At 32.7% G+C, this 23,715-nt stretch overlaps 1 protein-coding gene across 2 annotated transcripts in view; it reads left to right on the top strand.

Moving 5' to 3' along the window:
• The window catches only part of COL11A1 (collagen type XI alpha 1 chain), a 204,631-nt gene that overhangs the window by 20,534 nt on the left and 160,382 nt on the right, over window positions 1-23,715 (top strand). For both annotated transcript variants that reach the window (XM_075999901.1, XM_075999900.1), the window contains exons 2-4: window positions 2,673-2,840; window positions 6,648-6,861; window positions 10,869-11,031. In XM_075999901.1, the coding sequence (XP_075856016.1) occupies window positions 2,673-2,840; window positions 6,648-6,861; window positions 10,869-11,031 (545 nt within the window). The remainder of the gene's footprint in view (window positions 1-2,672; window positions 2,841-6,647; window positions 6,862-10,868; window positions 11,032-23,715) is intronic.

The following is a 23,715-nucleotide window of genomic DNA, read 5'->3' as shown; positions in this document are numbered from 1 at the left end:
TTCCTTCAACATTGTTTTCTTATAACATTGATTAAACATAAAAGAAAAATTGATTCCCAGCCTGGCCCTTAGCTGTTCAAGGTTTGCTCTTCTCTGTGTGGGTTTAATCCTGGGACTCTAGTTTCCTCCTACATCACAAAGATGTGTGAGTTAGGTGATTTAGCTTGTCCCCATGGTCCCAAGGAGTGAGTATGTGTGTATGTATGTGTGTGTGTATGTGTGTGTGTATGTGTGTGTATGTGTATATGTGTGTGTTGAGTGCACCCTGTGTTGAAATGGCATCCTGGAGAGGAGAGGTTCCTATCTGACATTCTGAGCCACCTGCATTGGCTCCAGCCACTTGTGACCTTGAACTGGATTAAGCAGGTTGGAAAATGAATGAATGAATGAATAAAAATTATTATCAAATAAAAATGTATAAACTCTACAATAATCATACAGATGCTCGACAATAAGGGTTGTCTGAGAAAAGCACTCAGTGAGTCCCCCTGTTTGTGACTGTTTCTGTGTGGCGGTAGGAGGGGCTCTTCACAATTTTCACTTTGCAAACATCCATTCCTTGGTTTAACCCGCCACCACCACGACTGCCGTCACTCACTTGTTCACCAAAAATTGAGGAAATAATTTTCTTACTTGTTTTTATTACTCTTTCTTAATTGTATGTATGATTCACATTTAGTTCAATTTTAAAATTAGAAGGGTCTTTATTGAGAAGTTTGGTGATGTTTTTGTGACGAGAAATATGCCTTAGGAACTTAACTCTTGTTTATATCAATTATTCTATTGTAAAATTGGTTTCATTAAAGTCTTTTCACCTAAAGTCAGTTTCTAAGAACCTATCCATGATATTAAGTGAGGACTTCAAGCCATATTGGGTAATATGGGTTCTAAAGGGTTTTTCTTTTTTGTAACAATAGTTGCACAACATTATTCATGTCTTGATTTGTTTAGTAAATTAAATAGGTATGTAATTATGGACCAGAGAATTTGAGGGCCTAAAAAAATCAAGTTTGTCCTTTTCTTTCTGGCATATTTCATGCAGTGAAATGTTTTGAGGGTTCATCTATGTCGTAGCATATGCCAGGACTTCTTTCCTTTTGTGAGTGAGTAATTACATCGCATATACCACATTCTGTTGATCCAGTCATCTGTTAATGGGAACTGATGGAAATTTGGATTGTTTCCACATTTTGCTATTGTGAATATAGCTACGGTGAACAGGGTGTGCAAGTATTTTGGTCAACTCCCAGTTTTCAGTTATTCTGGTTATGTACATAGGAATGGAATTGCTGGGTCATATGGCACTTCTATTGATTCCACTTAAATGAAGTTTCTAGAATGGGCAACTTTGTCGAGACAGAAAGTAGATTACAGGTTACCAGGGACTAAGAGGAGGGGAGAATGGGTAGTTACTGAATAATGGTTACTAAGTTTCTGTTAGAGCTGAAGAAAAAGTTTTAGAAATGGTAGTAATGATTGCACAACATTGTGAGTGTAATTAATACTATTGAATTGTACACTTAAAAATGCTTAAAGTGGCAAATTTTATGTTATATATATTCGGCACAATTAAAAAAATTAAATGTAATATACCCCAAACCATTGAGCTGTACCCTTTTAATGGATGATTTATATGGTCTATGAATTGTATCCCAAATAAAGCTGTTTAAATAAACGAGTCACATTTAAAAGAAAAAGTTTAAGGTTCCAAATTTATTTTATATTGATCACTTCACAGTAGCTGGAATGAATTGGATTTGGGAAATTTATACTTCCACCAAAAAATAGGCCTGTTTTACGTGCACTAAGGCGATATGCAAGTGGGAGGGGGGCACAATACTTGATTACTCATCTCTAGGAACTTTCAATATAAATCGTGAAACACTGGAGCAATGTCCATGAAGTAACTGGCAAATTTAGAGAGTAAATATCAACAAATTATATATAGATACATACATGCATACATACACCTTCACACATGTATACATACTTTTATATATTCTGTGCATACCTAACGTAGGAAAGCAATCAAAACAAGACATTATGTCATGCAGCCTATTATTTTTTAACATCTTTTTTCAACTTCCCTTTGTGTACAAAATATGGCTTGGCAACTGCACATTTTATAATATTTATATGTAATATTCATGGTAAATTTGAATCTTCAAAATCACCTTTGATTAGATTATAACTAGTTGAATAACAATTTTATTAGAAAATAATGGAATTATTTACAGATGCTGACTTTCACTTTAATTTCAAATAATGTTATTACTTAGAATTATTAAAAAAATTATAAATTGTAATTGAAATACATCTGAATGTTTATAAATTCATATTAGGCCATATTAAATTCTAAATGGGTGCATTTAGAATTTAATATGGCCATATGGTGGCACACCCACCTATATGTGCACACACACACACACACACACATACCTTCTGTTTTGCTTATTTATAACTTGATTCCAGATTTGAGATATTTTGTATTTGGGAATGCTGTTAGGATTTATATTACTACCTGATGCCCCAAAGCCCCACCCAATGTTAGAGAAGCATGGCAAGTGATAAATAGACTTGAGGGATAGAATTATATACTATTTCCTATATTAAAAATATGCATTTTTATATTAGATTATTTATTAATTGTATTTTTCTTATTTGTTTTTTAGCTGCTCCAGTTGATGTATTAAAAGCATTAGATTTTCACAATTCTCCAGAGGGAATATCAAAAACAACAGGATTTTGCACAAACAGAAAGAATTCTAAAGGTTCAGATACTGCTTACAGAGTTTCAAAGCAAGCACAACTCAGTGCCCCGACAAAACAGTTATTTCCAGGTATGTTCATTTTATTATAATTATTATTGCTATTACTACTGTTGTTACTACTAATACTAATTTTACTATTTCTTTGCTAATTATTATTTTTTATTTTTATTATGCTAAATAATGCCCAGTTATAAAGAAGAATATAATTCTTTCATATATCAAACATTAAATACATTGGGGTCATCAAAGTGATATAATGAAAGTAACCAATAATTTGATAATTGCCAATCTTAATTCAGCACAATTACAGAAAATACACTTATTTGAACATTTAAGTAAATCATTATCTTATTTCAACATGATGGAATATGAAGACAACATTTTACATGTACCCTATTTTTGTATATAATCATGTAGAATATATTGATTATGGATAGAGATGGGAGGGAAACTTCACCCTTAATGATTACCCAGATTAATTTAATGGGAATGTGGATTTAGACATACTTAGTGTGTACTTTCCTAAAATTAATGTAAATATTTTTGTCGAAAGAAGCACTTTCTTGGTAGATGTTAATTTTACATTATTTTTGCATACTGTTCTTATCTGAAATATAATAAGTCAGCTGTCACAGTTATTGGGAATTCAGGGACTAGAGATTTCCTAAAACTTGACTTGGCAGATTTGTATAATGGTACTTCTTTCCTGGGCTACTGCTGATTTACAAAGTAACTTGGAGAGATTAGATAAATGTGCCTCTAGACAGAGGTAGCACCTGGGTACAGATCTTAATATGTGGAGCAGAGTCTAAGTGGATGAATATTTTCATGTAGGCACAAAATGTCCAACCAATACTAATCAATAGCTTTGATTTATTTCCAGCTACATCAGAAAGGGATTTCAGTTAGAGATATATTCTGCATGGAAAAGTATTAGACACAATTTAAAAAATCAAAATCAAATAACCAAGTTTTTTTATCTTTTACATATCAAATTTGTTCATGATGCAATAACTACTGATCTTAAAAGCCCATTTTCAGAATCACTATTGAAACTTATGCTATTATTACATATATGTGATATGTATACACACATAGCAAAGGTAGTAATAGCATTTTTAAACAGTCATTTAACATGATTTATTCTTAATTTATGTTTATATCTTTCAAAATATGAATTAAGTTGAAAAACTCCATGTCGTATCTATTCCAAATATACTGATCACTGCTATTTCTGATAAAATTTTATATTTTAAGAGGCGTGTTTCTGTTGAACTAATGTATTGAATTCTTTCTGATAAATTCATTCTGTTATGAACAACATTGATTAGCATTTTACAGGAATGAAACTAGGCTAGGTTGCCTAGGTTAGACTGAAAATCTTGTCATCATTATAATTTTTTAGATAGCTCAATTTTCTTTTTCAAAGGTCATAGCTTAAAGATCATAATTAAAATATTGTTAATTTAAATTGGGAAAAATTTCTATAATTGAAAGATTTTAGTCATTTAGTGTAGTTAGAAGTTGGAAATTTTTAAAAGTTATGCTGTACAAATTAGATGATTAATTAAAATTTCTAATAACTCATTTAGTCATATAAATATATTATTTTCTGAAATTCCTCATTTACTAAGTATCTTTATATGAATGTTTTTTCATAATGTTTTTATAAAAGGGAAAAGGTATTGGGTTCCCCTAGCTCATGTTATTTTAGCACTGTTTTATTTCACTGTATGAGATCTTTAAAAAATTGAGGTACATTTGGGGTATGAATTCCTGTGATTCTCAACATTCTGAGGTATTCATTTGAAGAAAAAGTTTATTTTCCATGGACCTATTTGAATAATAAGCTGAATTTATATTTATACTAAAAGCAGATAAAAACATTTTGTTTTTGATATTCTTTAGTTTTCCATTTTATTTCTTTGATTTTTTTCTTCTGATTTTCATAAATATAAAATCAGATGTTTCTGTGATACAAATAAAATTGAACAAAACTATATATACACATACATATATAGCTGTGATAGCATTGAGAATTTTTTAAAGTTAATGCTTTTTAATTTAGAGTTTAGTTTAATTTTTGTTTAAATATATATATTTAAGGATAAGAGCCAAATAGTCAATAATAATTGACTGCTTTTTTTAGTAACACGCTCTCATATAATTTTCACAAGAGCTCTGTGGACAGGTTAAATTATCAGCCCAATCAATGGATGGGAAGGTCAGTTAAGAGATTTTAAATAATTTGCTCAGTGCATATAGCAAGGATGTGGTGGGTTGATTCCATATCTTGGCTATTGTGAATAGTCTGCAGTAAACATGGGATCACAGGTCTTTCTTCCATATACTGATTTCATTTCCTTTGAATGTATACCCAGTAATGGGATTGCTAGATCTATTTTTAATTTTTTGAGGAAGCTCCATACTATTTTACACAATGGCTGAACTAATTAAATATCTATCAACAATATGAAAGAGTTTCCAATGGTGCTGAGATTTTAGCCAAATAATCTGACAAGATACAGAACTTTTAACTGAGGTACTATACTGCCTTCTAGTTAAACATTCTATGTATATATTTATAACATGACAATGTATCATACTTCTTGCTTTTTTTCTTTTATGGTACATTTTTATTAATTTCCACTTCATAAAACATGTTTTTACTAATTTAAAGTGGCTGCATATAGGATTCCATTTATTAGATATTTTGTATTTTATTTCAGCAGCTTCAACCATTGCAGCGCACTTTAACATTTACTTTTATAATAGTGCGTTGATGAATTGACAGTATAGTATCTTTACACATAAGGATTCTCTCCCCATAAATTCATAGAAGTGGGATTGCTAATATCCTGTAATCTTTTGACTTTGAATCCACGACAGTCATATTCATAATGCATTTATCATTTTATACTACTCCTTGTAATAGAATTCGGAGTCAATGGATTGAATAAGGAAGGTCTTGATGTTGGCCTAGCTATTGTTGATTGCATATGCACACCAGTGCTGCAAATGTACAACTTTTTACCTGAGGGAATCTCATCCCTCAAAGAATACTTTTAGGCCAGGGTAGTAAGAGGATCAAATGAGATATATTTTTAAAACTATTTTGAAAAATAAAACCCACAAGTTAATCTGCAGTGTTTTCATAAAAAATATTATAATAATATAAGTAGTCATTACTTATTTGAAATATGCTTATTGTAATCATTTAGCTGATATATTTAACAGATGCTCAGTGAGCATCTATCTAGATCAGGCTGTATGCTGGGATATGATTGCAAGAGGGAAAAGAAAAAAAATGGTCTGCCTTCTTGAATTTAGAATAATATTAGCCAACTACTTAATAATTGTGATTTATAATGACATATGCTTTTTACTAGTGAAACTGCATTATGTGATAGGAATAACTGACCATAAACTTTTTAGCTTTTGAAGGGGTGATAAAAAGAATATCTATGTATATTATGTCATTACATTGCCTCTTTTGACAAAGAGAATATATGCCTATAGACTAGACAAAGCCAGAAAATACAAACCTTATACTAGAAGAAGTACTTAAATAACTTTTTTAAGAGTGCTTGCTATATGTTTTATATTGTACTGGCACCATGATCTTGTTTCCTAACTTTGAATGCAATTTCATGTAATCATTGTGCTTTAAATGAGTGGCTTTAAAATTTGAATATAGCTTGGATCAATATTGCAGGGAAAGCTTAACAGAGTTCTCCTCCCATTTGTTTATTAATCTGTTTACTGTTTAAACTTAAGTGACTTATTAAGGCCACATAGAAAGTTTAAAAATTATACAGCGATCTAAGAACAATTTGGAAATTGGGAATTTCTAATTCTTTGGCCTTCTTTTCTCAGGTGGAACTTTTCCAGAAGATTTTTCAATATTATTCACAGTAAAACCCAAAAAAGGAATTCAGTCTTTCCTTTTATCTATATATAATGAGCATGGTATTCAGCAAGTTGGTGTTGAGGTTGGGAGGTCACCTGTTTTTCTGTTTGAAGACCACACTGGAAAACCTGCCCCAGAAGACTATCCCCTCTTCAGAACTGTTAACATTGCTGATGGGAAGTAAGTTAACACAATAATTAAATGTTTTAGCTATGCTAAAAGCAATTCTTTCATTCAGACATTCAACAAATATTCATGAAGTGTGATACAGTTTTTATATGGGCGGATATAAAAATATTAACAAAATAATAAAGTACCTAACTTGACATAGTTTTACTTTATAGTCTGGGTAGATGAACAATAAAAAATTTTAAAAATATATTACTAATTAATAGTATATCAGGTGGTGATAAGTGAGAGAGAAAAAAAGCAGTAAAGAGAGTAGAGAATGGTAGTGAGGGATGCAATTTTAAGGAGTGAGATCAGGGAAAATCACACTAGGAAGGTAACATTCGTAAAGGAGGTGGGAGCCAGGCACAGTGGCTGGTGCCTATCTTCCCAGTTACTTAGGAGGTTGAGCTGGGAGGATCGCTTGAGCCTTGGAGTTTGAGGCCAGCCTGGGCCATGAAGTGAGACTCCCTTTCTGAAAAATAAAAATAAAAAATAAAGGAGGTGGAGTGAATGCCATGCTGATAATTAAAAGGATATTCTAGTAGGTGAGGGGAGCAAATACGAAGTCTCTGATTCCAGGGTGTGGCTGATTTGTTCCAAGCAACTTCAAGGACACCAGGGTAGCAGGAGCAGAGTGGGATGATGAGGGTGAGGATGCGGAAGCAGTCCAGAAGGTATATGTACGTTGTAGGAGGTTGCGAGAACCTTGGGTTCTACTCTGTGAAATGGGAAGTCATTGCAGATTTTTGAGCAGAAGAATGATCTGATTTAACTTATTTTTTACAAATAATGTTGGTGATCATAGGAAGCCTTATATAGTGCTTGATATGTGCTGTGTACTGTTCTAAGCGCCTTATGTGTTATTAACTCACCTAATTTTTCATGATTCTTTTAAGAAAGTAATGTTAATAAATCCATTTTACAGGTAAGGGAATTGAGGCACACAGAGTTTTAATGACTTATCTAAGATCACATAGTTGCAAAGTGATAGAGAGTGGAGTTTGAACTCAGATAGTCAGGCTCACACTACATACACTCTTCTAAAATCATCTGGAATTCTGAATTCTATGTTGTGATCATTGCCTTTCACTTATGGAGCAGCTAAATACAAATAAATGCTTATTAAAATTTACTTGATATTTTCTTGCTGAATCCAGACCTCTCAAAATAGGACATTTGGGTGTAAATATAAGAAGGAAATAGCAGTGCAGATGGAAGGAAAAAGAATATATTAATTGTAATATCTTTGTCAGGACCACTGAAAAACCTTTAAGTTTCAGTGCCAGGAAAAACTAGGCTTTCACAAATAATTTACATTATTATCCTATAAGCAAATAAATTGTAATATCGTATTGTATTTCTTTTCTGGCCATTAGCAAACTTCAAAACTTTAAAATTTTAGTCTATATTTAGTAATTGTAGAAAACATTTTGAATTCATTTTATTAACCATATCTTGTTTTCATTAATCCTGCTCTCATAACTGAAAAAAAAGAACCAATTTATTGCAGCCTGTATTTTACTTAAAAATAATAGACAGTATTTAGTATGAACAAATCATTAAAATAAAACAATGGAAATGCTCAATAAATATTTTTTAATAAATATTTTTATTTATTATCAAACAGAATAAGTAGTTATATTTATATATCAAACTAGTAAAATATTGCTTTGACAATATATTAAATAAAATCAATAGTACTATTCATTTCTTTTTTCACTCATATATTCTTTTAATAACAGTTTATTAAATGCTTAACGTGTGCCAGGCACTATACTATTTGCTTGAGACTGTTAAAATGTGACATATTTGTTGAGCTTGGCTGATATAACAATTTAAGTGCAAAAAAGGTTGATATTTATCACATTTCCATTTGTTAAGAAGAATCATGACATTCATCATGAATGACCCTTCATTCCATGAGGATTTATCTGCTAGCCATCACTTGGCTGGTAGTCTTCAGGGCACGAGAGTTGTCACAGTGAACCACCCAGGTGAAGTCCTTCCACTCCTGGAGCTTAAATTTTATTAGAAAAGACAGACGATAGACACATAAATACTTAATATGCAAAGTACTGATAGTTATATGACTAGAAACAAATCAAGACAAGATCTGTAGGGTGTACTATTTTAGATAGGCCAGTCCTCTTTGATGAGATTGCATTGAGTAAAGTCACGCAGGAAGTGAGGGACTAGCCATGTGGGTAGATATGGAAGAAGAACATTCCAGGCAGAGTGAAGAACATGTGCAGCCTTGTGGCTGAGGTGCAGGGAGTAAGAAAACAAAAAGTCAGACATGAGGTCAGAGAGGGCCGGGGGACCCACCCTGTGAAGTGGAATGAGGACTTTAGCTTTTATTGTACTGTATTTAATAGATTTTTAGCAAGGCAAACACTTGATCTGACTTAGGTTTTAAAAAGGTCACTCTGGTTGCATTAGAGGGGAGGCAGAGCCCAGTTAGGAGTGTAGGTGAGAAAGATGGCGGCTTGAACTAAGTTGAGGGACATGCATTCTGTTTATACTTTGAATATATGAAGCAATGGGATTTTCTGATAATAAGAATGTATAGTATGAGAGAAAGAGAATAATTAAGAATGATTCCAAGACTACGTGTTAATTTAGTATTTTGAATATTATTATGATGCCATGCCATATGATATATCATATTATCACAGCTTCAATTAATTCAACAAAAATGTTGAGTTTAGAGCTCTAATCAGCTTTTAACTATTAAAATCAATTTTGTTTTCTGTTAATGAAAAACGAATACCCACAAATACTGGGAGTGGTTTAAGTGAAGATACAGGCTTCTTGGCATGAAAGATGTGTAAATTTTACTCTCACTGTATTAAGTAGCTCTTTATATAAATCTTTGCTGAATTCAAAGTAGGCAGACACCTATGCCAGTTGAATGTGCTAGTGGAAAGAGCAAAGATTGAGGGTATATGGAAATATATTTGGTCCTCATCAGCAGCTATGCCAAGTCACATGAAACAGACATTTTAGAGAGGCTTCTGCAACTTTTTGGGTACTTTATTTTATGGATCTAGTCTTAGGCACTTCTGGAATATTAATCTAGCAGTTTTAATTTGGAAAAATAAAATAAAATATAAACCAGACTGGCATGCAGAATCCAAGTGAGCTTCATTTAGTGGTTTATGTTAGCACTGTATATTGTCAATAAAACCCACCATTTTACAGTATGGTTAGGGAATGTAGGTTTCCAAAGTGCTGGCCATGTCCCCTCTGCCAAGCCTGTCATCACTGCCCTGAATTAGCTGGAGCAGTAGCTGCAGAGTGAATTGAGACTCTCATTCCCCACATGCGTTGACTATGCTTTCTTTCTGTTTTCCCACTTACTGCCAACTCTGGAAAGAAGGAGAGATATTGTGTCTCAGACTTGGATGCTGCCCACAGCAGTGATCTATAACTGTCTTGAAATTAAAGTGGAAAAAGAAAACGAAGGCACTTGAAATAAATGTGAATAAAGACAGAGCAGCACATTGTGTTTTACAATTAGAATGTTCATTTGCTCCAGATGGAGCAGTCATTCAATTAGTAGACATAACCTTTTACAGTCAATCTCAGGGGATTGCTAGAGCAGAATTTTTTTTAAGTGCAATTCCACTTTGGAAGAAAGCATTTACGTACATGGAAACTATTACTTACCCCATATCCCACCCTAATCTCTATCAAATACCTTCATCAGGACACAGTGAGGTTAAGCTTTTGTTGCTAAAACACAGAGTGGAGCCAAGGATGGGCACATCCTTATCAGCATAGACAGCTAATCCTGCTGTGCATCTTATGCTGATCGTGTCCTTTTGAGTATCTAGCATTGTGCTGGGTAAACAGTAAATAGTCACCTGTTAACCCATGGATTAATGAATTAGCCTACATTTTTGTATGATTTCAGCTCACTTTTACAATTTAAAATACACAGCATTTCAACGTGAATAATGGTTTGGCAGCCAATGTCTTTGAAGCTTATAAAAGAATTACTTGGCTTTTTTTAGGTGGCATCGGGTAGCAATCAGCGTGGAGAAGAAAACTGTGACAATGATTGTTGATTGTAAGAAGAAAACCACAAAACCACTTGATAGAAGTGAGAGAGCAATTGTTGATACCAATGGAATCACGGTTTTTGGAACAAGGATTTTGGATGAAGAAGTTTTTGAGGTAAAAACAAATCAAACTTTAATTTAAGCTGAATATGTTAAATCAGATGAACTGGGTTAATAACAGAAACACTCAATATATGTCGTAAAGCAAAGTTGAAAACTCTAAAGGGTGACCTACTTTCTTCTTCTGCGGGTGTAGGGGTGATGTTTTCTATTGTTCAGTAAGAGAATGACTAGACAATGGTGGCTGTAACTCCTGGGAAACCTTTACAGGGATTGGTTGATTTGAACACAAGCATGCTGTTCTCCTGGAAAGGACAAACGGCTTTACTCTTAGTACTTTGTATGATTTTCTTTGGAGAAAAGAACATTTTTTTCACTTCCTTCTCTGGGAGATTAATTTAAAAAAATGTACAAGTCATACATTTGCCTTTCTCTGTTCTTTGTGAATATTTCTAAGGTAAAATAGAGATCATATTGCAAAAGATGAACTTTAAGTTTTTAAATCACTTTAAAGAATAATATGAAGGTCATGGTATGAAGCTTCCTTCTGAATACATTTCACTAATTATAATAATAGCATTCTTATAATCCTTTGATCATCAGATCTGGTAACTTATGCTTTCATTTTAGTCAATTTTTAACAGAAAAAACTGAGCTGAGTCCTGACTCCATTAAAGTATACACTCCTGAAATATTAATTATTACTTTGGTGATTGTTTTCAAACAATTTTTGAGTCATTTATTTTTTAAGATGCAACAAAATAAAGCTGTGTAATATAGTACAAATTAACATATATATTTCACATGGGAGATTTGCCATATTTTGTTGATGTGTGAACATATATACATATGTGTTGTGTACACATATGTGCACACATATGCAGAGACAATATGTATTTCCATAAAAAGAACAATGTAAATTCAGAGTATAAATTAGACTATTGCATTCCTATTTATATATATATATATATATATATATATATATATATATAACTTACAGCATAATTTTAAATATAATCAACATTTGTGCCATTTACAGGTTATTTATTTGGGAAGCTATTTGTTTCTAATTTATTCCTCTAGTGTCTACCTAAGCCTTTATGTCTACATAAAATATTTTAATTTATTATATCATACTGAATTATGTAAATGATAAACTGATTCTGGCAATATATAATGGTAATATACTTTCAAATCTTCCAGTGTCACGCCTTGATTTCATATGCATGACAACAAACAACCATTTATTTATTAGGTGAATGAATATTACAAACAATTAATACAATTTCTAGTCTTGCAAAGTCTTACTTTAAAATAAAACAACTCATAAATGTCAGTTTCACAGACAAATTTATTTTTGTAACTCACACAACCTTATTTTCCAGGAACATAAATGAGTAATATGGAGGAACAATATTAGTGCAATTTTTCTTTTTTAAAAACATTCTTAACTTTATAAAACTGTATCCCATATTCTAAATGCTGGAGAAATTTCAGTTGTCTGTTTGGAAAAGATATTAAAATATTAAGAAAAATAATTTTAAAAAGATTCTTTAATGAAACCTGTAGCGAATATGACAGTAAGTAGTGGAAAATAAATTTATTAAGCTACATTGCATCTTGGAGTTTATGAAAACTTACGAAGTTTTATATAAAACATTTATTTGCTATGAAGTGCAATTTGTTTCTTAAATGTGAAGGAAGGCAGACATTTTCACTATCAGGTTTATCTTTTACTATCTTAGACCAGCTAAATAGAGAAACTATTTTTACTTAAAATATTGAGAAAACTTTAGAGCAAGATTCTTTGAAATAGACGAAATTTTGTATTTATCTAGTCTAGTTCACACATTTGATAAACAATTGTTTGATAAATGTGTTTGATAAACAATTGTCCCACTCTGGTATGGGATGTTGATAGTGGGGAAGGTTGTGTGGTTGGGGGTAGGGTGCAGAGAGTATTGAGAACTCTCTGTACTTTCTAGTTAGTATTGCTGTGAAAACCATCTAGGTTTTTTCCTATGCTGTCTTTTAGGAGGTTTATAATTTTGTGCTTTATATTTATGTATATGACACATTTTGAGTTAATTTTTGTAAAGGGTGTAAAGTTTGTTTCTAGATTCCTTTTTTTTTTTTTTTTGCATGTGAGTATCTAGTTGTTCTGGCACCTTTAGATAAAAAAATTATCTTTGCTCCATTGTATTTTTTTATCCTTTGTCAAATATCATGTTAGTATATTTATATGGATCTTTTCTGGGCTCTCTATTCTGTTCCATTGATCTCTTTATTAATTCTTTCACCAATACCATCCTGTATTGATTACTGCAATATTATAGTAAGTCTTGAAGTATCAGAGCTCTTTGCTCTCTGCCTTCAATATTGAGTTGGTTGGTTATTCTAAGTCTTTTGTTTCTTCCTATAAACTTTAGAATCAGTTTGTCAAGATCCACAAAACCACAAAATAATTTGCTGGGATATTTATTATGATTGTGTTGAAACCATAGATCAAGTTGAGGAGAACTGACATCTTGACAATATTGAGTCTTTCTATCCATAAACATAAAACATCTCTCTATTTTTAAGTTCTTTGATATCTGTCATCAGAGTTTTATAGTTTTCTTCATATAGATCTTATATATATTTTGTTAGATTCATACATACATTTTTTAAGTGCTAATATAAATGCTATTGTGTTTTTAAATTCAAATTTCACTTTTTATTGCTGGTATATAGAAAAGTGTTTGCACTTTGTATATAATATTTTTATACATTGTTGGATTCATTTGCTAATATATTGTAGAGGAGTTTTGCATTTATCTTCATGAAAAATATTGTTCTGTAGTTTTCTTTTCTTTTACTGTCTTCATCTGGTTTTCGTATTAGGTTGATGTGGGCTCATAGAATGTGTTAGGAAGTATTCTCTTTGTATTCTTGCAATAATCATTTATTAATTCCAGAAGGGATTTTTATTTTTGTCAATTCTTTTGGATTTTATACATAAACAGTTATTCCATCTGTGAACAAAGTTTAATTTTTGCTTCCCAGCCTCAATACTTTTATTTCCTTTTCTTATCTTATTATATCAGTTGGGACTTCTAGTATGATATTGAAAACCAGTGTTGAAAGAAGGCATCCTTTCCTTGTCTCTAATCTTAGTGGGAAAGCTTCAAGTTTCTAACCATTAAGTATGATATTAGTTATAGGTTTCTTGTAGATGTTCTTTATCAAGTTGAGAAAATTTCCCTTTGTTTCTAGTTTCCTGAGAGGTTTTTCTTTTATTTTTTGTCAGCAGTAGGTATAGAATTTTGTCAAATGCCTTTCTGCATATATTGATATGATTATTTAATTTTTCTTCCTTAGCCTGCTGATGTGATGTGTTAATAGATTTTCAAATATTGAACTAGCTTTGCACACCTGGAATAAATTCTACTTGGCCATGGTATATAATATTTTTATACATTGTTGGATTCATTTGCTAATATATTGTAGAGGAGTTTTGCATTTATCTTCATGAAAAATATTGTTCTGTAGTTTTCTTTTCTTTTACTGTCTTCATCTGGTTTTCGTATTAGGTTGATGTGGGCTCATAGAATGTGTTAGGAAGTATTCTCTTTGCTTCTATTTTCTGAAAGAGATTATAGAAGTTTAGTATAATTTTTTTCTTAAATCTTTTGTAGGATTCAGCAGTGAACTTGGTGCTTTGTGTTTAGGAATGCTACTAATTTTTGATTCAATTTTTTTTATTAGATGGAGTCATTTTCAGATTTTCTATTTCTTGTGTGTATGAGTTATTACAAATCGCATCTAAGAAGGAATTGATCTACATCATCTAAATTATCAAATTTGTGCAAATAGAGTTTTTCATTTTCCTTCATTATCCTTTTTATGTCTGTGGAATCTGTAGTAATGTCCCATTTATTTCTGCTAGCAGCAATTTGTAATCTCTGTATTTTTTTCTTAGTTAACCTGGTTAGAGAATTATCAATTTTATTACTCTTTTCAAAGAACCTATTTTTTGTTTTGGTGATGATCTGTAGTGACTTTCTGTGGTTTGTTTTATTATTTCTGTTCTAATTTTTATTTTTTTCTTTTGTTCTGCTTACTTTGGGTTTAGTTTGGTCTTTGTGTAGTTTCTTAAGATGGAAGCTTAGATGATTGATATTAGATCTTTCTTATTTTCTAATATATACATTTAATGTATAAATTTCTCTCTGACATAAGTTTTATTTTTATTCTTTTCATAATATTTTTAATTTCTCTTGAGATTTCTTCTCTGACCCATTTGTTATTTAGAAATGTGCTTTTTAATGTCCAGGTATTTTGGAAATTCCCACCTGTTTTTTTGTTGTTTCTAGATTATTTTCATTGTTATCTAAGAGCAGATATTGTATGATTTGTATTCTTTTAAATTTGTCAGTGGCTTTTTTTATAGCCCAGAATATATTATATCTTGGTGGATGTCTATGTGAGCTTTAGAATGATGAGTTGTCTTCTATTGTTATATGTAGTAGTCATAGATGTCAGTTATATCCAGTTGATTGATAGTGGTTTTTAGTTCAACTATGTCCTTACTAACTTTTGCCTGGTATATCTGTTCATTTCTGATAGAGGAGTATTGAAGTCTCCCAAGAAAATAGTAGATTTGTCTCATTGTGGTTCTACGAGTTTTTGCCTCATGTATTTCAATACTCAGTTTTTAGGGGCATATGCATTAGGGATGGTTATGTATTATTGGAGTATTGAACACTTTATTATCATTGTAATATTCTTCTTTATCCCTTATAACTTCTCTTTTTCTGAAGTCTGCTCTGTTTGAAATTAATTTAGCTACTCCTTCTTTCTTTTAATTAGTATGAGCATATTATACCTTTCTCCATACCTTTATTTTTACTCTGTATGTGCCATTACATTTAAAGTGAGTCTTTTGTAGACAACATGTAGTTTGATCTTATTTTTTGATTCACTCTGACAGTGTCTGTCTTTAACAGGTTTATTTAGATCATTGAATTTTAAGGCGATTAATGATATAGTTGGAACACAGTTTACCATATTTGTTACTGTTTTCTATTCCTTTTTCTTGGTCTCCATTTCTATTTTTATCTTCCACAATTTTTCTATCTTTTGTGGTTTAAATTAAGCATCTTATTCTATTTTCTTAGCATATCAATTATACTTTTTTTAAGAACATTTTTTGGTAGTTGCCCTAGATTTTCCAATGTAGATTTATACCTAATCCAAGTCAAGTTTCAAATAACACTATACTGCTTCATGGGTAGTGCAAGTACCTTATAAAAGCAAAATATTCCTAATACCTCCCTCATGTTCTTTCTATCATTGCTGTCATTCATTTCAGTTATACATAAGCTTACATAAGCATATAAAATTACATTGTTGCTATTATTATTTTGAATAAAATGTTATATCTTAGATCAATTCAGATTAAGAAAAAAGATTTTACTTTTACCTTCACTTATTCATTCTCTAATCATTTTTCTTCCTTTATCTAGATTTAAGTTTCTCACTTATATTATCTTCATTCTTTGTAAAGAACTTCTTTTAACATTTCTTGCAGGGCAGGTCTACTGGCAAAAAATTCCTCAGTTTTTTTTAATTGAAAAAATATTTCTCCTTCAGTTTTGAAAGCCAGTTTCTCAGGTTACAAAAGTCTAGGTTGGTGGTCTTTTTCTTTCATACTTTAAGTATTTCACTCCGTTCTCTTTTCCTTGTGTGGTTTCTGAGGAGAAGATGAATATATTTCTTCTTTGCTTCTATCTAGGTAAGGTGGTTTTTTTTGTTTTTTTTTTTTCCTCTGCTTGCCTTCAGGATTTTTTTTTTTTTTTTGAGACAGAGTCTAGCTTTGTTGCTCTGGCTAGCGCGAGTGCCCTGGCATCAGCCTGGCTCACAGCAACCTCAAACTTCTGGGCTCAAGCAATCCTGCTGCCTCAGCCTCCCCAGTAGCTGGGACTATAGGCATGCGCCACCATGCCAGGCTAATTTTTTCTCTATATATATTAGCTGGCCAATTAATTTCTTTCTATTTATAGTAGAGACGGGGTCTCGCTCTTGCTCAGGCTGGTTTCAAACTCCTGACCTCAAGCAATCCACCTGCCTCTGCCTCCCAGAGTGCTAGGATTATAGGCGTGAGCCACCACGCCTGGCTGCCTTCAGGATTTTTAATTTATTTTAATTTTTATGATATTTGAATATGATATTTCTAGATGTAGTTTTTTTTTTTTTTCTTTTTGGCATTTACTTTGCTTTATGTTCTCTGAGCTTCCTCAATCTGTAGTTTTTTTGTCTGACATTCATTTGAGGAAAATTCTCAGTCACTGTTGCTTCAAATGTTGCTTCTATTCTTTTCTCTCTTTCTTCTTCTGGTATTCCCATTTTGCGTACCTTCATATTTTGTAGTTGTCCTATAGTTCTTGGATATTCTTTTCTGTTTTTTCCCCCAGTCTTTTTTCTTTGCTTTTACTTTTGGAATTTTCTATTGGCAGATCCTCAGAATCACATTCTTTCCTCAGCAGTGGCTACTCTACTAATGAGCCTTTCAATGATACTCTTCATTTCTGTTACAGTGTTTTTGATCTCTAGCATTTAGAGATTCTGAACTGTGAACTAAATTTATCAGTGCTTCTTAGACCTCCACCCCATCCACTGAATTGGAATAGGATGGCTGGATGGGATGGGGTTATGTATTTCCCTTCTTCTACATGGAAGGATAGAGGGAGCTGTAGTTGGGTATTTCCTTTCCCTCATACTGAAGGCTGATAAATGGAGTTAGGTACAGGCATACCTTATTATATTGTGCTTCACTTTATTATGTCTTACAGATACTTTTTTTTTTTAAACAAACTGAAGGTTTGTGGCAACCTTGCATTGAACAAGTCTATTGATACCATTTTTCCAACAGCATGTGTTCACTTCCTGTCTTTGTTTTACATTTTGGTAATTCTAGCAATATTTTAAACTTTTGTCATTATTATTATATCTTTTATAGTGACCCATGCTGAGTAATCTTCAATTTTACTATTTGTAATTGTTTTGGGGTGTCACAAACTGTGACCACATAAGACAACAAACTTAATCGATAAGTTGTGTGTGTTCTGATTGCTCCACTGACTGTTCCACTGACTCTCTTCCTCTCCTTGGGCCTGCCTAGTCTTCCCTGAGACACGACAATATTGGCCTACAAGTTTTCAAGTGAAAGGAAGAGTCACAGGTCTCTCACTTAAAATTAAAAACTAGAAATGATTATGCTTAGTGAAGTAGGCATGTTGAAAGCCAAGATAGGCCAAAGGGTAGGCCTCTTCTGCCAAACAGTTAGCCAAGTCATGAATGCAAATGAGAAGTTTTTGAAGGTAATTAAAAGTACTACTCCAGTCAACATATGGATGATAAAAAAAAAAAAAAAAAAAAAAACAGCCTTATTGATGATATGGAAAAACTTTTAGGATCTGAATAGAAGATCAGACTAGCCATAATATTCCTGTGAGCCAAAGCCTAATCCAGAGCAAGATCCTAAACTCTCTTCAATTCTGTGAAGGTTGAGAGAAGTCAGGAAGCTTCAGAAGAAAAGTTGGAAGCTAAAAGAGGTTAGTCCATGAGGTTTAAGGTAAGAAGCCATCTTTGTAACATAAAAGTACAGATGAAGCAGCAAGTGTTGATGTTGAAGCTGTAGAAATTATCCAGAAGATCTAGCTGAGATAATTAATGAAGGTAGCTACATTGATCAACAGATTTCCAATGTAGGCAAAACTGCCTTCTATCAGAAGAAGATGCCAGTGAGGACTTTCATAGCTAGAAAGGAGAAGTCAATGCCTGACTTCAAAGCTTCAAAGGACAGGCTGACTCTCTTATTAGAAGCTAGTGTAGCTAGTGAGTTTAAGTTGAAGCCAGTGCACATTTACCATTCTAAAAATCCTAGGCTCTTAAGAATCATGCTAAATTTACTCTTCCTGTGCTCTATCAGTGGAACAAAAAAGCCTGGATGACAGTGTATCTGTTTACAGAAAGGTTTCTTGAATATTTTAAGCCTGATTTTGAGATGTATTGTTTGGAAAAAAAGATTTATTTCAAAATATTCCTGCTCATGGACAATGTACCTAGTCACCCAAGAACTCTGATGGAGATGTACAAGGAGATTAATGTTATTTTCATACCTGCTATCCCTACATTTTGAAGCTTATGGGTCGAGGACTAATTTTGACTTTCAAGTCTTATTATTTAAGAAATTTCATAAGGCTATTTCTGTCATAGATAGTGATCCTGCTGATGAATCTGGGAAAATTAAATTGAAAATCTTCTGAAAAGGGTTCACCATGCTTGGTGCCGTGAAGAACATCAGTGATTAAATGGAGGAGGTCAAAATATCAACATTAACAAGATTTTGAAAGAAATTGATTCCAATCCTCATGGATGACTCAGAGGGATTTAAGATTTCAGTGGAGGAATAATGGCAGATGTGGTATAAATAGCAAGAGAACTAGAATTAGAAGTGCAGCCTGAAGATGTATTAAGGTTGGTGCAAAAGTCATTGTGGTTTTGGACCTTGAATTTTAAATCATTATAACTAGGCTCAAACACATCTTTATTAATCAACATAGGAACCATTACAATCAACACATTTTTGTCAATGAGGAATAAGTTTGTGTAATCCTGTAGCATAAATATCCATGCTTCAGGATTCGAGGAACTCTTGGAAAGCATTTTCTGGCATCCTGCTGGTTGTGAAAGCATTTTCCCTGCAAAAAGTTGTTGAACTGGGTTGGCGAGAGGTCAGGTGAAAATGGCAGATGAGACAAAACTTCATAGCCCAATTCATTCAACTGTCGAAGTGTTGGTTGTACCACATGCAGTCAGGCTTTGTTGTGGAGAAGAATTGGGCCCTTTCTGTTGACGAATGCTGGTTGTAGGTGTTGCAGTTTTCGGTGCATCTCATGCATTTGCTGAGCATACTTCTCAGATGGAATGGTTTCACCAGGATTCAGAAAGCTGCAGTGGATCAGACTGGCAGCAGATCACCAAACAGTGACCATGACCTTTTTTTGGTGCAAGTTTGGCTTTGGGAAGTGCTTTGCAGCTTCTTCTTGGTCCAACCACTGAGCTAGTCATTGTATAAAATCCACTTTTCCTCGAATGTCACAGTCCAATCAAGAAGTGGATCGCTGTGCTTGCATACATGAAGAGAAGGCGACAGACACTTCAAAACGACGATTTTTTTGTTTTTGTTTTTGGTCAGGTCATGAGGCACCCATTTATCGAGCTTTTTTACCTTTCCAATTTGCTTCAAAAGACAAATGACTGTAGAATGCTCAACCTTGAGTTCTTCGGCAACTTCTTGTATAGTAGTAAGAGGATCAGCTTTCAATTATTTTCAGTTGGTTGTTGTCAACTTCCCATAGCTGGCCACTGCACTCCTCATCTTCAAGGCTCTCATCTCTTTTCTAAAACTTCTTGAACCACCACTACACTATATGTTTGTTAGCAGTTCCTGGGCCAAATGCGTTGTTGATGTTGTGAGTTGTCTCTGCTGCTTTAGGACCCATTTTGAATTCGCATAAAAAAATTGCTCGAATTTAATTTTTATCTAACATAATTTCCATAATCTAAAATAAATATAAAATAAACTGCAAGTAATAAGTCATTAGCAAAAAAAAATAAAGTGAGAAATGCACATTAAAATGATGTGTAACATAACCACATTTATTAAAGAATGTATTCCAATATCAAAGAGCAAAATTCAACAATGCTAAAACTGCAATTAATTTTGCACCAGCCTAAAAACTGAATTGTTGCAGTCTCATGATAAAAGTTAAACAGAGGAGGAGCTGCTTCTTATGGATGAGCAAAGAAAGTGGTTTCTTGAGATAGAATCTGATCTTTGTGAAGATGCTGTGAGCATTGTTAAATGATACTAAAGGATTTAAAATATGACGTTAAGTTTCCTTGATAAAGCTGTGGCAGGTTTTCAGAGGTTGACTCTAATTCTGAAAGAAGTTCAACTGTAGATAAAATGCTGTCAAACCTCATTGTGTACTGCAGAGAAATATTTCATGAAAGGAAAAGTCAATTGATGTGGCAAACTTCATTGTCATCTTATTTTGAGAAATTGCCACAGCCACCACAACCCTTAGTAACTACCTCCGGATTAGTCAGCAGCCATCAACATGGAGGCAAAACCCTCTACCAGTAAAAAGATTAGATTATGACTCACTGAAGGCTCAGGTGATCATTAGTATTTTTTAACAATAAAGTATTTTTATATTAAGGTAGGCACATTGATTTTAGACATAATGCTACTCCATATTCAATAGACTACCTTATAGTGTAAGCATGAATTTTATATGCACTGAGAAACCAAAAGAGTTGTGTGACTCGCTTTATTGGCAGTATTTACTTTATTGTGGTGGTCTAGAACCAAAAAAATATGCCTGTTTTTTCTTTCTCAAGTTAGGTTAAGCTTTGATGAAACCCCAGTAGATTAGGTTCTAAATAAATAGTTTTTCTTGAGGACATGCCTGTTAAGAAGAACAGAATGTTCTGATGACTTTTAAAATAATTCCTTTTTCTCCTCTTTTTTGCAGAAGCATGAGGGATATTTTTCTGATATTCACTGTCAGGACCTTGTAGGACTCCTCCAAGTAAAACTTACAAAATTTGGAGTCCTCCATGACAGGGTCCCCATGGAGTTTTTAACTCTTAGAATTTTTAACTCTCAGAATTTTGGTTTTGTTTGTTTCACATAAAGTAAGTACAAGAGCTATTCTGAGACTTGCATAGGTAGAATTAATCTCACCTCAATTGTCTGATTTTTTCCTACATTGGTTTGGGTCTTTTATACATGTTTAATTCTGAATATGGTCTGAGAATTGTGTGATTCATTACCAAGTTAGGTAATTTCCCTCACTGCAGATTCCTTGTATACTCTGTAACTAGCGTATCCCCCCTCTGGTTTATCCAGAAACACAGGGTTTCTTTGAAAATTTAGCCACAGAACTGTTGTACTGCTCAGCTACTGGATTCCCCCTCGGGGCAAAACCTTGAAAAAAATATGAAACCAAACAGTACAAACCATAAGTAACTTACCACTTGTAGATTCGCTTCTCTAAGTGTCGATTCTCCCCATAATCTGCTTGCTTTTTCATAGTTCTCAGGTAGCTGTTTATGGCATTTTGCTTAGAGTTTGTAGTTGTCATCAGCAGAAGGTTGGGCTGTATGGAGTTTTCACTGCCTTAGGAGTATTTACATTCCTAAGACAAAAACATTTTAAAAGTGTTAGTTTCTTCTTACCAGGAAAAATTTATACCATTATGGAGATTTAAGCATAATACTTGCTATAGTTTCATCTTTAAATTTCTGAAATTGGTGTAACTCAGTTATCTCACAGTTCATTTCTAAAACATTCTTGTCCTGGCTTCTCTGTGGAACGTTTTTACTTAAGAAAGAAAACAAAATAAGCTGTTACTATTTTTAAAAATTTATTATTATATGCTCCCCATCTAGATTCTAAAATAAAAAGCTGTATTCATGAATCATTTCTTTAAATCTTTTTTAAAAACTTTTTTCAAATACATAGAACGTCTTTCATAAAATAGGAACTTAACAAACAGAATGATGGGAGTAAGTGGGCACACATGACAATATGATTTCCATTGTTTTCCTTGAGAAATGAAAGATGAAGGCAGAGGCATCATTTAGTTTCTAGCAAGTGCAGGAATGGTTGAATGAAAAAGATTATGATAATGATAATTAAGTGTTTGGATTTATAAATCACATGCATGGTGGTAGTTAACCATCTTGACTCTGGAATCAGATAGCCATGGCTTCATTGTTGGATTTGGAATTTGACTAGCTTAAAGATCATGGACAAGATATATTACCTCTCTTTTTTTCTCATCTGTAAAATGGAATAACAGTGCTATGTATCTCATAGCATCATTTGAAGTTAAAGTTTATAAAGTATTGATATCTGTGCATTGCCATACTGAGTATTTTTTAAGCATTTGTTTAAAAAATAAACTTTTTTCCATTGATTATATCTGAAATTAGGTGAAAATAGCAGATATGGTTAACATAGGAGCTACATTTGGCTTTGTAAGAGACTTAGTTTTCTGAAAGCAAAAATAAAATGTTATTCTAGAATGGTACTTTACTACTCTGCTGTAGTAGCATAGAGTAAGCAAAAGAGAGAAACAAGAAAGCTTTGAGTTTACTTATGGTTGTTTAGTTTTGTTCTTGTCTATAAATCTTTGGTTAACATGTGCATTTGGGAATGTAGCCGTGGCTTTTTTGAAATTATTGAAAGCATTTTCTGGAATCAGTGTTTTGATTCATGTTTTGTGTTATGTATCAAGACACAAAAATTACTTATTTTCTAGATGTCAGGAAATAATGTGTAATTTTAAGAGAAATAACAAACTGTGAATAGCAAATATGAGGTAAAACTTTGGTAATTGGATGTTCAAACACAATCTCAGTCCAAATTGGCATGTAACAAACACAATTTTAATGCAAATTAGTGTTAAAATACCAGGGGAGTGTTCCAGGTAATATTAAAATACACCCAGGTAATATTAGAATTCAGCAGCAACAGTTATTTAAAAACTCACTGGATTCATGGACATGTTGAATTTCTCTAATATAGGACAACAATATATATGTGCAGTTCTTTTATAAAAGGGGATTATATGGCTTTCATGAAGAAATAGTGAAATGTATCTATGTGACAGTATCTTTT

This window comes from Microcebus murinus, chromosome 2 (genome assembly GCF_040939455.1).
Source record: "Microcebus murinus isolate Inina chromosome 2, M.murinus_Inina_mat1.0, whole genome shotgun sequence".
Lineage (NCBI taxonomy): Eukaryota > Metazoa > Chordata > Mammalia > Primates > Cheirogaleidae > Microcebus > Microcebus murinus.
The sequence above is the reverse complement of the archived record's forward strand: the minus strand, read 5'-3'. Positions and strand labels throughout refer to the sequence as shown.